Source organism: Oryzias melastigma, linkage group LG13, assembly GCF_002922805.2.
Source record: "Oryzias melastigma strain HK-1 linkage group LG13, ASM292280v2, whole genome shotgun sequence".
Lineage (NCBI taxonomy): Eukaryota > Metazoa > Chordata > Actinopteri > Beloniformes > Adrianichthyidae > Oryzias > Oryzias melastigma.
In genome coordinates this window covers 31,404,717-31,419,298 of record NC_050524.1, presented here as the reverse complement: position 1 = coordinate 31,419,298, position 14,582 = coordinate 31,404,717, and the positions used below count along the sequence as shown (strand labels likewise).

The 14,582-nt window shown below is 34.2% G+C and overlaps 1 protein-coding gene across 1 annotated transcript in view; it reads left to right on the top strand.

The window, feature by feature from the left end:
* Positions 1-10,465, top strand: part of kcnj5 (potassium inwardly rectifying channel subfamily J member 5) — a 36,576-nt gene extending 26,111 nt beyond the window's left edge. The window contains exon 4 of the mRNA XM_024277968.2: positions 8,982-10,465. Within this exon, the coding sequence (XP_024133736.1) occupies positions 8,982-9,367 (386 nt within the window). The 3' untranslated portion in view covers positions 9,368-10,465. The remainder of the gene's footprint in view (positions 1-8,981) is intronic.
* The last annotated feature ends 4,117 nt before the right edge of the window (positions 10,466-14,582 follow it).

Here is a 14,582-nt window from a genome sequence, read left to right as displayed (position 1 = left end):
GGATGCGGCGGTGACGTCATGCATCCTTTTGTTGTCAGTGGATCAAGGTGACAGATCAGAATATTTCTTTTGCTATAAAAAGTTACACACTCACTTTTTTTCTGGGTAATTTTTGCCCAGTAAAAAGTATTTGTCACAAAAATTTGTAAAAATATGAAAAAATTTGATAAATTATTGTGGTTTTCTTTTATTTTCAACTGAGGTTTATGTAACAAAATATTAAATGTAAACAGGAAGTTCCTAAAATCATGCTAGTAAATGACCAAGAATTTGGAAACAAAAAATTCCTAAAAAAAAAAAAAAAAAATTACGCTGGAGACTTGTGATATGTAAGACTTTATCCAGGGACCCATGAAACTCAGAAAAAAAGAAACATATTGAAAATCATGTAAACCCTTTTACTCAGGTGAATTCACCCGGTGATAGTACTCTAGGGTTAAAGACCTATTAAATTATTGTTTATTATTATTATTATTATTATAATTACAAAAATGAAAAACATTCATCAATTTCTCATAGGGTTTTTAGGTGTGCCCTGCGACAGACTGGCGACCTGTCCAGGGTGTACCACGCCTTCGTCCATCAGCGGCCGGGATAGGCTCCGGCACCCCCGCGACCCCGAAAGGGACGCGGCGGTTAAGAAAATGGATGGATGGATGGGTTTTTAGGTGCTTTCAACCAGAAGTGATTAATAATGAACACTGTAAAAATCATCAGTGATTAGGTGATTTCTTTCTTTTTTTTTCGTTTGGATGTTTTTCATCATCATGGCCACCACAAGACGAGGCTTTTAAACCGAACAACTTTATGACACAACAGGTTTTTGATTGGATCTGGGCTCAAATCACATCTTGTGAATAATCAGTTCAGAGGGTGGTTCATTTTAGTTCATTTAATCTTGTAAAAAGTTATCATTTGTAATGCTATTTTAGTAACTTTATCTGTTGAAAACAATGAATATTTCGTTTATTGCATCAACATGCTAACATCAACGAGCTAAGATTGTTTGACACTGAGCGAGTATTTTCTAAGAGTGAATAAGACAATCGATGACCAATTTAATTAAAAAACAATTATGTTAATCAAGTATTCAATCTGGTAGATATGACAGCTTTTTTACCCTTCATCCCTTTTGGGGGTCACGTGGTTGCTGGAGCCTATCCCAGCTATTGTTGAGTGAAGGGAGGATTCACCCTGGAGAGGTTACGGAGCCACAAAATATAGCCTACTTTTCTATATTAAATTCACAAAGTGATTTTGACATGTTTGTCCAAATAAACTTATCAAAACTCAACAATGAACGTTTAAGCTTTTTCTTAAAAAAAAAAAAAAAATAGCTTTAAAATACTACTAAAGACTACCACAGATGTGGAATCCTGACTGAATCTGCTGTGACTGTTTGGCTCAGAGGAAAGAAACATTTAGTGTCCATCAAAGCAACCAAGAGAGACATTGATTAAAGGATTTTGAAGAACTTTGAAGGAGGACTAACAGCGCTTGCTAAGTGGTCTATTTGAGGCATTATGCTTAGCAAATAGGCAGTTTAGAGTGGTGCTTTTGTTTCCACCACAACCACCTCTCAGCACTTTATACATTATTGATTTGGGATTTTAAAACAACCTTCCTTTACAAATCCAGTCTACCAAAAAGATTCTTTTTTTTTCAATTAAAATTGTTCTTCATAGATAAATATTTTCATTAAATCTTCTCATTATTAGGTTGAACACTTTATAACAGATTGTTTTTTTTAATGAATGTGTAACTTATTGATCACTGAAGCAACTTTTTTTGTAACTTGTTAAGGAGGTTCGAGGCAGCAGTGTGCACACTTTGAAAAAAAAATCAATAAAAAATAACAAAGCCTACAGACTCAAAGCTGTAAGTATATGGCAGAAACATAACATAACAGTGTTTATTTTTACTTAACATTTAGGTCAGAGTCATGCAAACTTCCTCCCTCCATTACTGAGAACGTGAGTGAAAACATGGGTCAGCATCTTGGTTGGGAGTAACTAAAGGAATGTTCTACACAACATTTTACTGTTTGCTATGATTGTATCAGTGTAAAGCAATACCATACTTTTTGGGATATATTCTTCATATAAGTTTAGTAAATTGTAACAGACTAGGACAAGAGGATTCTGCAGCCTGCGGTTCTTTTACCTCTCCATAGTGGCTCTCTGCGGCTATAGCAAAAAAAAAAAAAATCAAGTAGTGTTACTAAATTAGCACTTATTTAATTTAGAATAGTTATGTTTATACATTTATGGCTGAGGTGCACCTCCAAGATAAACAATGTTAAAGGTTTTTACATCCCTGCTGACTTGTAAAGGTTTTGTTTGCTCTATTCTTCCTCTAGAATACACCTATATCAAATACTGAGCAAAACTTAAGAAAAAGTCGGATCTTCCATTAGTTTAAAGCACATGCTGTCCAGAGCTGTTATGATCCGGTTTGGCACAAGGCGTCTTTTATTTTGAAAGAAAATCATACAAGCTTCTGTCAAACATAAAAAAGAATTTTACATTTTGAGTTTCTTTTTATTTTCCTTTTTTTAAACATAGTTTTTGTACAGTGCTGTTCCATTTTATTTATTTATTCTTATTTTAACCTTAATTGTTGTTGGGTTTCACAGACCCATACATTGGTAATTTTTTCTAAATAAACTTATCTTATCTGGGGTTTTTTTATCCTTTCTGAGGCAAATATTCAAAAGGTTTTCTGTTTGTTCTCTAATGTATTTAATTATTTTATTTGAATTCATATAAGTGGGTAGCCTAAACGTCATTGTAAAGAAACTTTTAACCTTATTGACTCTAACTGTCTAAAGCTCCTGCTTCATCCTCCTTCTCTTCTTCATACTTTCAGTTAATTAAAAAATAAACTGAATTATTATGCTATATTGCCCTCAACTAAATGTAACCAACTTTGTGGCTAGATTTTGGTATGGGAATCTTTTTTAGTAACATTACTAAGTAATTTGTAGGACATTAGAAGTTAAAAATAACTTGCACAACACAGAGCATAAATGAAACTTTTTTCTTTTTTTTAGGTAGCACTGTAAAATTCTTTTAGGAGTACCAAAGTGCTTCACAATAAAATAAAGTATCAAAATGTAATATTTAGGCAAATTAAGAACAAAATGAAAAACAACATAAAATTACAAAAAGGAGTCAAAAATAAAATACATGAAAGATAAATAAGATAAAACAAGTAAAAGAAAATAAAAACAACCAACTACTGAGCATTAAAAGCCATTCTAAAAGTGTAAGTTTTTAGTCATAGAGCACTACACTGTGGTACCTATACGAAAGGAAGAAAAAGGTGAAGTAAGCTGCAGCCTTACTGGATAATATATTAGGCTGCATTAGTTCTGTGTCCTGTGGGACAAACATCCAATGTTATTTTATTATTATTATTGTATTTTTCTTCATTTATCATTTTCAAATTCAAATTTTGGTAATTTCCAATAAATTACCCAAGGTGTGAAAGTTTTCAGTTGACCCAGTGTTCAGGGTTGGAATATTACGGATTTTTTGAGGGCCCAGTCTCTTAAAAAACACATTTTGCTGTTGGAGTCAGATTTTCTTTTAGCTCAATCAGAAACAAACTCAATATAAAAGCATTTTTGCACATTTGTATTCTCATAAAGTAGATATGCAGCAGATCGCGACAAAGTGAATTAAGAAGGTAACTTTGAATCAATTTTATTCAGCCTTGTAACTCAAATATGAAATGTGGTTTTATGGTCGCCACAAGAAACTTTATTAAATTTTATTATTGAAAAAAAAAGTGCAGTTGAAGGCAGAAAATTAATGTTTTTGCTTTGCAGTGAATACATTTGTTCTCAATCTTTTTTTTTTTTTCCTTTACTGCATTCCTGCTTTCTTCATTAACTTCACACAGACGTTTTCATATAGAAGTGCAGCTAACAACGACTATATATGAGTTTGAGCCCAAAGCCGTAATGGTACAATCCAGATATAGAGCCGCGATTAAAAGAAATATTATTCTTCATTTTATGACTGCACCACAAAAGTGTTTACATTTTATTCATAAGGATTCAATTGTGAAAATATACATTTAATCACAATCAAGGTCCTTTTTTATACAAACAGACTTTTTGTTCACAAAACATTAGACTAAGGTGTAGTTAGTTGTAATATTGTCCCTCCTTTAGTAGTGCCAAGTACCCAGTAATGTTCTTTGTTGTTGCCCTCAACAAACTCTGTTTTCACCATTAAACACTTTTGAATGGAGGATGGTGGGTTCACCCCTAGTACTTTTATTTTACTGAAAAAGTATTTATACACTAAATAAGACCTAGTGCCTTTTCTGAGAATCCCCAAAGCACCAGTTTTTTTGCTGTGTAAACAGATGTCTGCTGGGGTTGCCTGAATATTGTCTTCAAGAAGGAATTCTACTGATTTGATAGGACTTTACCTTATCTGGGCCAGCTCCAAAGTAAAAATGTAAAAGTAGCCTTTGAAAACCAGTTTAATAAGGTTTGTGCATCCAACATTTTCGACACAACAGTTCACTTTCAATCTTAGATTATTTTTTAAGTAAAACTTTTGAATGTTGATGCAAATTTTATGTTCAATCTATGATGTTTAACCGCTTAATGCCTGTTGTCTCGAATATGCGACAAACCAAATTAGCTATAAAATTACCTAAATGTAGTATTTACTTTAAAGCAAAAACAAAAGTGAATATCTTTTTTTCATAGCTGGGAATAAATTCAGGTGTTAAGGGTTTAAAACTTTAAGTAAAACTACAAACATTTACAAACTCAAGTTAAAAGGAAAAGATCAGTACTGCATATTACTGTGAACTAAATATACAGTTCTAGAATAATTGATCAATTTCTAAATTGTAACCAACTAATAATATTTGAATTAGACATCTTTACATGTTAATATATATATATATATATATATATATATATATATATATATATGCAATAGTGATCTCCTTTGTGTAGCCTTCACTGTTGAAGCCAAGTTAGTGTCAACCTTGGTCTGACTGACAGGTGAATTTAAAGTTCAGGTGTAAAAGTGGGTGATGGTTGACAGAAAGGAAAGTTTGAGAAAATGGAAAATGCTTGTTCAGTGAAAACAACCCAAAGTGCAGGTGCAGTAAAAAACTTTTTCTTACACAGCATTTATTTATGATCTAGTTAACAACTAAGAAAAGTTTTTCTTCTTATTATTATTCTTTTAACTACGATAAATTGAAAGTTCAGATTGTTTCAAAGTTCAAAGTATTGATTCCATAGATTTATTATAACTTAAAAAACTGTGTTTTTAATTCATTGCACACACTCTATAATTTTTCTTTGAAAATGTCAATTTAAAGTAAAGATGTGCAGAAAGTTAAGTAAAGACAGCCAAGATTTGACTCAAGAACATGTTGTGCTGTCTTGCAGTGAGCTCAGTACAATTGTGACAGCTGCATAGTGGTCTTTTTTTATCCTGTAGCTAAAAATAAGATAAAATGGTATTTTTTTGTTTACATATTTTCAAAAAAACAGAAAGATACATAGTTTGATGTAGATTTATTCTTCCTGTCCTGAGTCATGTATAGTGATGTCTAAAAGCTTTAGGCCACATGCCTCTTTGTTTTTCTGGTATTTCCCAAACCACAGAGCAGTCTAAACTTCAGAGACCTCTGAAAGGAAAGGGTTACCCCCAGCTGTCTGACATACATTGCACTTGTGACTCATCTTCATTTTTGTAGACATTGAACTCCAATGGATGCAGCAAATCTACAGATTCATGTGCAGCAATAGATGCTTCTGTAAAGCAAATCTTTTGGTTATTGCGTTAACGCAAAGCTATAATAATTTAGGGCTGGGTTGATAAAATCAATTTGACTTGAGTTAAGCTTAATAAATCAATAATTGATTCATAAGAACAGAGATCAATCTAGTGCATAATGCTGAAGTCCGCTAGCTTGATGCTAACGTTAAATGGAATTCCCCATAGGACAGGTAATGCTAACGCTCAGTCGACCTACACATGCATTGCTGATTGAATGAACATCTTCATAATTTCACAGGTATGAATTTCCCAAACTCTTCTGAGGAAATATTTTTTAAAGTAACTATTTGTGGTCTAAAACATTGTTTTTTTGCTCATTCTTTGCTTATTCTTCTTCAAAAAAAGTGTACAGATACAGCGCAAGCTCCACCTAGTGGCCAAACTGAACCATCCTCCAAGGGAAACAGAACAATGTTTACAATGTTAATAATATGAAAATTTTTGTTAGAACTTCTCCTTTAGATAATCCATGTAACACTGTATGATATTAACAATCTCATTGTTACACTAATACATTTTACAGTATGTGAACCGTATCAGATTATTATAAATGTGTTTTAAAAATATAGTGGATTATCAATGTTTTTCTGAACAAATGTGTCTAAATGTGTAAACTCAAAAGTAAATTGAATCGAATTGAACTGAGATGGTGGAAAGAATTGAAAAAATACAAAATCAAATTGATCCAGGCTCTTGTGAATCGAATCGTTTCTCAAAATTATTATCGATACCCAGCCCTATAATAATTAAGCTCCATTAGCATCGAACCTTAAACACTAAGGTACAGAACAGCAAATTTTCCTCCACTTAGTTAGACCTGCTTGTGATGCCAAGCATAAGAACTGTTTCGTTAGTCAGGCCTTGAACGTTTGTTCATAACCCAAGAAACCTGAATGGAGTCTTGTTGTTTTCTTCTCAAAGTCTCCAAAGAAATCCACTCTCAAAAGGACAGACCCTGAAGTTTTTTTTTTGTGCCAGTGTAGAATCAGTTTCTTCTTCCCAGTTGACAGGAGTTACACTGGATGCTAATTTGCAGTGACCCATCTACTTCAAGGTTCAGTCTGTGCGTTCAGACTTAGCCTTGGTTATAAGTGTTTTTTTGGGTTACTCTGGCCTTTCTGACAGCCTCAGAAAAACTTTGACATAGCATTTTATTGCACAATTAGGTGCAGCTTTTTTATTGTATTTCTCTAAGTCCATTCCCTACAAACAATATCCCTGGCTCTAAAAGTTCAGTTTAAAAATCTTCCTCAGTTTGGTCTAAAACATCCGCACTGAACCAAAATGACAGTTGTGAAGAGTATCAGCTAGTAACAAAAAAATTTCATGTTTAGCAAAAACTGTGTTTAATAAATACAAAATGTAACTGTTTACATATTGTCTAACCAAGATGGTATGTCCTAAACCACAGGAGTCAAACTCCAGGCCTCGAGGGCCATTGTCTTATATGTTTTCTAGCTAAACTGCCGTTAGCTTTGTGTTGGTAAAACACACCTGGTCCAGGTAATCAGCAGAAGGGAGGGCTTTTTAAAAAAAAAAAAAAAAACAGCAGGACTTCAGGCCTTGAGTTCCACACCCCTGGAACATTTGATCTAAGAAAAAACTCACCTTTATCAAACAATGTTAAACCTAAGACTACAATAAAAGCCCAGTGTCCCACCATAGCTTCAGATAAGAATAGGTGGAAAAGCTGCTTTATTGTCAGCCAGAAGGCCCTTTCTTCTCTCAGCACTTTTATTGGTTTTGATGTAAAAAAACACAAAAATTTCAAAACAATTTTTTTGTGATTCTCTAGATTTATGATACTCACATTAACATTTAAATGACCCTTTAACAATAAAGTTTCATCGTCAATGTTGACATTTTTTTGACTTCTCTAGCTCTTTATCTGTGTACCCAATTAACATAATTCCAGTTGACTAAAGCAGAGAAAAGCACAACACTTTACAACAGGGGTCCCCTAACGTTTTCTTGTGAGGGCAACAGAACTGTTTTCTTATCAGATGTATTTCTGTGTAACAGAAAAAGCATGTCATCATAGCAAAAAAATAAACATTTATGGTTTTCAAGAAAGCCATACATTACTAATTTTTTAAAATAAGTTATTTCTGTAGAAAAAAATAATACAAAAACTTTTTTTAAAATAAACCAATAAATGATCTGTCCTCTCCTGTCATAGTTCAGACTACAGAAGGCTGGAATAAAAATTCATGTTCTATGTGGGTCCCAGATTGAGAAAATCCTCGTGCCATAGTTTAGGGACTCCTACCGTACAATAAAGTGCTTATACTCCAACAGAGAAAAGCTGACTCTGTTACAAAGAAAACTAGCTTTGCACTGTTACCCACTTTTCACGTTGGTAGTGCGTGTTGCATATCGGTGCAAAGCTGATAAAGCTGCTTTTTTCTGTGTCAGAATCAGCTGATTTCCATTAACTGGTGAAGAGTCATGCCTGGTTCACACTGGACGTGGAAACGCTACGAAGAGGGGCGGAACATAGGCGGCTTCAATTTTTCGCCTTTGTTAACCTTATGTTGTGGCTCGTGTCGTGCGGTGGATTGTTTCACCATCTGGTCTATTTTGAGAGCGATCTGCATCAATTCTGGCAGGAAGTTATATCAGAATACATAAGAAAATCTGGTTTATTTTCGAAATTTAACCTATTTTTCTTAATAAAACACCTCAATTGACAAATCCAGGAGAGAGCGGATGCCGCGGACAATCCGCTCCGCTTTGCGGCACTTTCTCATTCAGTGTGAACCTTGAATTGTGGTATGTCAAAGAGCATGTTTTATTTAGGTGTCGCTGGCAACATCTCCAGCGTTAAAAGGTTAGAGGTGATCCGCATGACAAATTTGTTTTTCATCTTTAGAGTCGTTTGCTAACATGCTAAAAAGAAAATGTAAGTAGTTGTTTGTGTTAGTGTAACAGCTATGATGTCACCAAAGCAGGTATTGAAAAAACTATAAGTGGTTTTGTGGGTTCTTCAAATGCATGAATAATTAACCGTTACTGCTCTTCCTCTTTCTCACCTGTCTTTGTGTGTCTCTGTTTATGCTTGTTCCTTTGTCATGTGTGTGTGTGGAACATTTTGAAACTGTGTGTGTGTTTGCGTGTACGTGTGAATGGAAACATATCTCCTTGTCTATGTCTGTGCAGGAATGACTTGTCAGGCTAGAAGCTCCTACCTGGACACTGAGGTTCTATGGGGCTACCGCTTTACGCCAGTTTTGTCATTGGAGAAAGGCTTTTATGAGGTAGACTACAACAACTTCCACGACGTCTATGAGACCAACACGCCCAGCTGCAGCGCCAAGGAGCTGGCCACAAAGCATCGGGATGAGCCGCTTTTGCCACAGTTGCCGCTCCTTAGCCCTGAACCTAAAGGGCATACTTTTGACTCACTGGAAACGCCGTCAACACAGGATCCACAAAACCAGGATGGAGAAAGGGAGGACGTGGATTTATGGAGTGACATAGGAGAGAACAACGGCTCGAATGCCGCTTTGGCAGAGCTTCCTGTTCCTGATAGTCTGCCTGACTGAAGCGCCACAGCAGCCAAAAAAAAAAAAAACCCAGAGAAAACTGGAGAATATACTGCTTGACTTAATCAATGGCCACTTTTTTTCATTGCAGTTTTTGTAGACAAAAGCAGTTTTCTCCAGCACCAAATTATTGCAATACTTCCTTGTTTATTTAACCTATAGCTTAGAGGGATTCATAGTGAAGGAAGAACACACAGAGACACATGTGCAATATCTATACCTTCACCTGAAAACGATTGTCTCTTTATAGCTCTAAAGACCATCTACTGCTATGACTCATCCGTTTAAGCTGTAATCAATAACTATGACTTGAAACTGGAAGCCATATTGGCACACTGTGGCTCTATGAATATTCCCATGGGTCAACCTGGACCCTTGAACTGAGGTTCTGCTTCAGAAGCTAAAACATTGTGTGCTCCCCTCCCCCAATCAGGAGTCACCAGCTTCCCCTTACATTTTTTTTTTACCCTTGTGCTACCCTAGTCATGCTTATATTAAAAGCAGGGGTGAAAGGAAGCCGGAACGCAAAAGAATTGGAAGTGGAACGCCGCTCCGGCTGGAGAGATCAGCTGTGCAGCCGGTTTTCACTGCATAACACATGACAGAATGGTACCGGCATGACAAAAAACGTACACCTCTGATTAAAAGTGGGGTCGTCTGGACCCTAAAAGACAGTGCAATGAACTTTTTTTCAAGGATTTGTTATCTTCACTGGTGTCCATTGCAGACAAAATCTTGTCCACCCTTATAACTCAAAACATATTATAACAAACATTTTTTTAAACTGAAAACAAGACATTATAAATTTGAAAAAAAAGAAAATGTGTTAAAAAAAGGAAACTTGATATAAAACTCGAGAATTTTGACCATATATCGTAAATTCAAAAAAATACTGAAAACTTGAGTTAAAAAAAACTATAAAATTACCAATTGAAAAATAATGTATCCATTAGTAACAGCTGCTGTTTTGAATTTCTTAGTAGCCAATGAGCTCAAAGCCCCGCCCCCATGCAAAATTAAGATCAGCTGAGTAGCGAAAACTCTGAATTAAAACTTAAAACAAGAGAACTGAAAGTTAAAAGGGAAAAACAAAAAAAAGGAAAGTTGGAATTACAAATAAACATTTATTTTGTTAAATTGGTAACACTTTTAGTTTTTTCAAATTCAAGTTTTAAATTTACTTTTTTTTTAATTTATCAAAATTACTTTCAAGTTTTCAATACTGTTTTTCAAATGTTCAATTTTTTTTTCAAATTTTCAATCTTTTTTTTCATTCTCTTTAAGCTGATTCTGATTTGGCACCATAGAGTCGGGTCATCTAGACCCCATGCTATAGCACAAGGGTTAAGTTGTTAAAGTAGATGGGAAAATAATTACTATTTATCACGAAAATACCATGTGGTACTTTTTTTCACGGTAACAAATCCTACCCAAAATACACACCACCACCAGCGGGAGGAAGCTGTTGACCCCTTCTTCTCACCCAGTTTTAGTATACGTTCAAATTATTTAATCATGAACAGATTGTCCTAAATCTTGTGTTTAATTGTTTGCCAATGCGTCCTGACCCCCTGCACAGAACATCAATGTTAGCATCTGGTTTTATATGCATCTTCAGGGTTTTTAATAACAGGAAATGACTTAGTTGGAAAATGACTTTTTTTTCAGCTGTCTACTTTAAAAACCTTTTGACTGGATAGAGATCCTGCTCTTGTCTTCAATGCATTCACAGATACATTGCATCAAAGGCTCCGACATAAAGCACACTTAACTGTGACAGTATTCCACAGTGACCCATCAAACTCCTGCAACTGGCTGATGCATGTCAGGCTTAGTTTAAAGCCACTTTCAAAGTAGTTTCAAGTATGAAATGTTTATTCTCGGCTACAATGCCAACTGTTTCTCATTTTTAGAAACTATGCTACGGATATTTGAATTGCTTCAGCAACGGAATAAAGTGGGTCAAAGATGTTATGGGTTTGTTTTTATTTAGTTGAATATTTTTTTTTAAAATTACATGATTTTTTTTTCTGAATTTGGGAAAACAATGTGCACTTTAAGAAGAGGTTTCTTTCAAAAATTTCTTTATTCGTTTTCTAGGATATCACCCTGATTTGAGATGATATCTAAATATGGAGTTATATACCTTTAACAATTATTTTTCGGGCTGTAATGTGATGTCAACATCTGCAATTCAGTTTTGGATCAGCAAACAAATTTGTTGTATCAATGGAAAAATTTGCAAGTGCGATATTATAATTTGCTCTTTCAAAACCTATTTGTCCTTGGGTTTGTGGCTATAAAAATACAAGAGCACGAGTTTAAAAATGATTAACACAATTCCAAAAATCCTTTCTGTCTTAAGAAACATTTTAAGGCCTTTTAATTACCACAAACATGGACATGTGTTGTTTTCTACAATTGCACTTGAACAGATCTACAGAAACAAGCAACATTTTCAACCTTGGACTCTGGACACAAATGTTCTGTCTGAATTGATGAACTTGCTCATTGGCATGCATTCTTTAACTTGCCAATCAGATTGCAAAGTGTTACACCGATGGGAGTATATCCACTTCCATTTCCTCTTTAAACCACACCACTATGGCAGCAGTGAACTGAACTAAAGAAAGGAGTCCATCAATTCGATCTCGTTGAGTAGACCTTATTTAAAAGTAAATTAATTTTAATGATTTGATTCATATTTGTGGTTGCCAAAACAATTCATAATTGATTTTGGATCATTTTGAATGATCCGATTCACTGATCTAAAATGGATCCAGGACCGACTTCAACCAGTGTGACTCAAAAACAAATACCTGGTACTGAACAGTGGAGGTGAAGTTTTCCAGATTCCTTGTATTTCTTTCTTTAAACATGTGTACAAACAAATAAGTAAACAATAATTAATAGTAAATCAGTTTTAGTTCGATAAAGTTCAGCCCGCTGTTTTTTTTTTTTAAGAACATTTTACCAATTTACTGTATGGTCACGTCTTTGCTAAATTCAGTGTTTCCACACGTTGGACTGTTGTGGTAAAAAGTGAAACATTGGATCAATTCACAAAAGTTCTGTAATTTGTAACATTTAGAAATATTATAGTAATTTATTTTTCAGTTGAGTAAACAACAACTCAACGTTTAAATTTGAGGAAAACTAATAATTTTTAAATGTAAAAAGTCACAGAACTTTTGTTAATTTATCCAATGTTTCAGTATTTTTTAGCAAAACGATGGATTAATAGCTTTTGCCGTCCGTTGTCCACTGTGATTTCAGCTGGACGTTTTATGTTATGTTAAAATAAACCTACCATGTCTCAATTCAGATGGTGTTTTCCAAGACCAATTATGGATTTATCTAATTTTAAAAGGATGTTTTCATGATATTTGATCCAATTATACCTCAGACTGATCGATCTGTTTAGATTGGATGAATAGAAACCGATCCATCACTTCTTCAGTTAAATAATCAATGAATACATTTATTTACAAAACAACTTCAAATTTAATTTCACAAACAATTCTAAATGACAAATTCATCTAAGTGTGGACCAGAATAGTCCAAAAACACAAACATAAAAGAAACAAAAAGGTTAACGTTACATGTATAATAAATGGAGTAGCTGACTTTAGATCTGAGATTTTTCCAGCTTTTCTAGAGATGACAGAAGGATCCTCCATCTTCTCAGTGCTTCCTTGTTCTTTTCCTGTTGAAGTGGATCTTTTTTATCTTAGCAATTGTGATTATCGGGCAGAAAAACCTTCAATTAAAAAAAAAAGAAGTAGTTGTTCTAACTGAAATAGTCGTTTTTTGAGGCATCAATAAATTAATATCAAAGAATTGCCCGGAAGTGTTTTATTTATATCTAAAAAAAATAAATAAATTTGGTTTTTAGGCAAAAGAACAGCAGATTTTGGGCACAAATTTCTCTAAAACTGTAGCTGATTGACAACTGACGGGAAAAAATTTGCAAAATGAAGGATCAGCACTAATGGAATGTTGTAGCTTAAGTTTTTGTCTGTAGATTTGTGTAGGTTTACTTAATTACTTACTAAAATTGTGGGTTCACATATTTGCTATTTTGAACATCTAACATAATTTAATGAAGACAGAAGACATTTTTGCTGGTGTGCAAAACGTTTTTTACAGTTTTTTATCCCACATGCTCAAATCTTTTCTACTGAAAGACAAATTAGTATTGCAAAAGCAAATCTGATTCTAATTTTTACAGATGCATGTTGGCAGATGCAAAACTTATTTACAAGTGTTGACATCACTTTACAAATGCCAAATTGACCACTGCTAGCTTAGCCTTATAATTGGTAACATACAGTTGCTCTGAGCCTCTTTGCTTTGTTTTTTTAAAGTATATAAAGCTGTGTTTCATAGCCTTTGCTGGGTTGAAACTTTATCTAAGAAAGCCATGACTGAAACATGACCTTTTTATCTCTCTTTAAAAGACATGAAGCTTGCATGCATGACTAAAGCCTTATTCCCCACTTCATCAAGCCACTTTATTACTGTAACAAATACAGGGTATTTTTAGGCATGCAAGTTATAAAGTTTCTACAATATCTTATCAGATAATGTACTCGATATAAGTTATTTATTTGTGAAAGAAAATGAGATTACCGATATGTAAAGTTCCTTCTCCCAATTCAATGTATTTATTTTCTCTAAGGACTTATGCAGATTCTGTCTCTCTGTTCTTTTTTTTAAATTTCACTGTGATCTGTAAGCACCTTACTGTGTATAACATTTCAAATTTGGTGCAATGTCTTTAGAAAGAGTTCGTCTCTCATTCCTGGAATATCATTTGTTTTGTGTGTGATCTCATGGGAATAAAAACAAATTATGGCCAAAAGAACAGCATGTTCATTTTCAGTGTACTTAGACTTCAGACTCAGATAGGGTCACCATTGATGCTGGGGCTAAAGTAAAAATGTAGCTTCTGCACAACCACATATTTCACCTGAAAAGTGCATCAAAGTTATATAACAGAGATGAAATTTGAAATATCTCGGCACCATAAAGACATGACAACATTTCGGCTTCAGGCAAGAGCAGCTTCACACAACAGTGGAAGATAACATCAAGAGCGTTGTTGCCTCCCACTCCTCTTATTTCTGATTTTACCCGAATTGCTTCATTAAAGCAGTGTAACAAGCACGCCCTGGCTTTTTGTTTTTTACAAGCATGAATGTGACTGTTTATG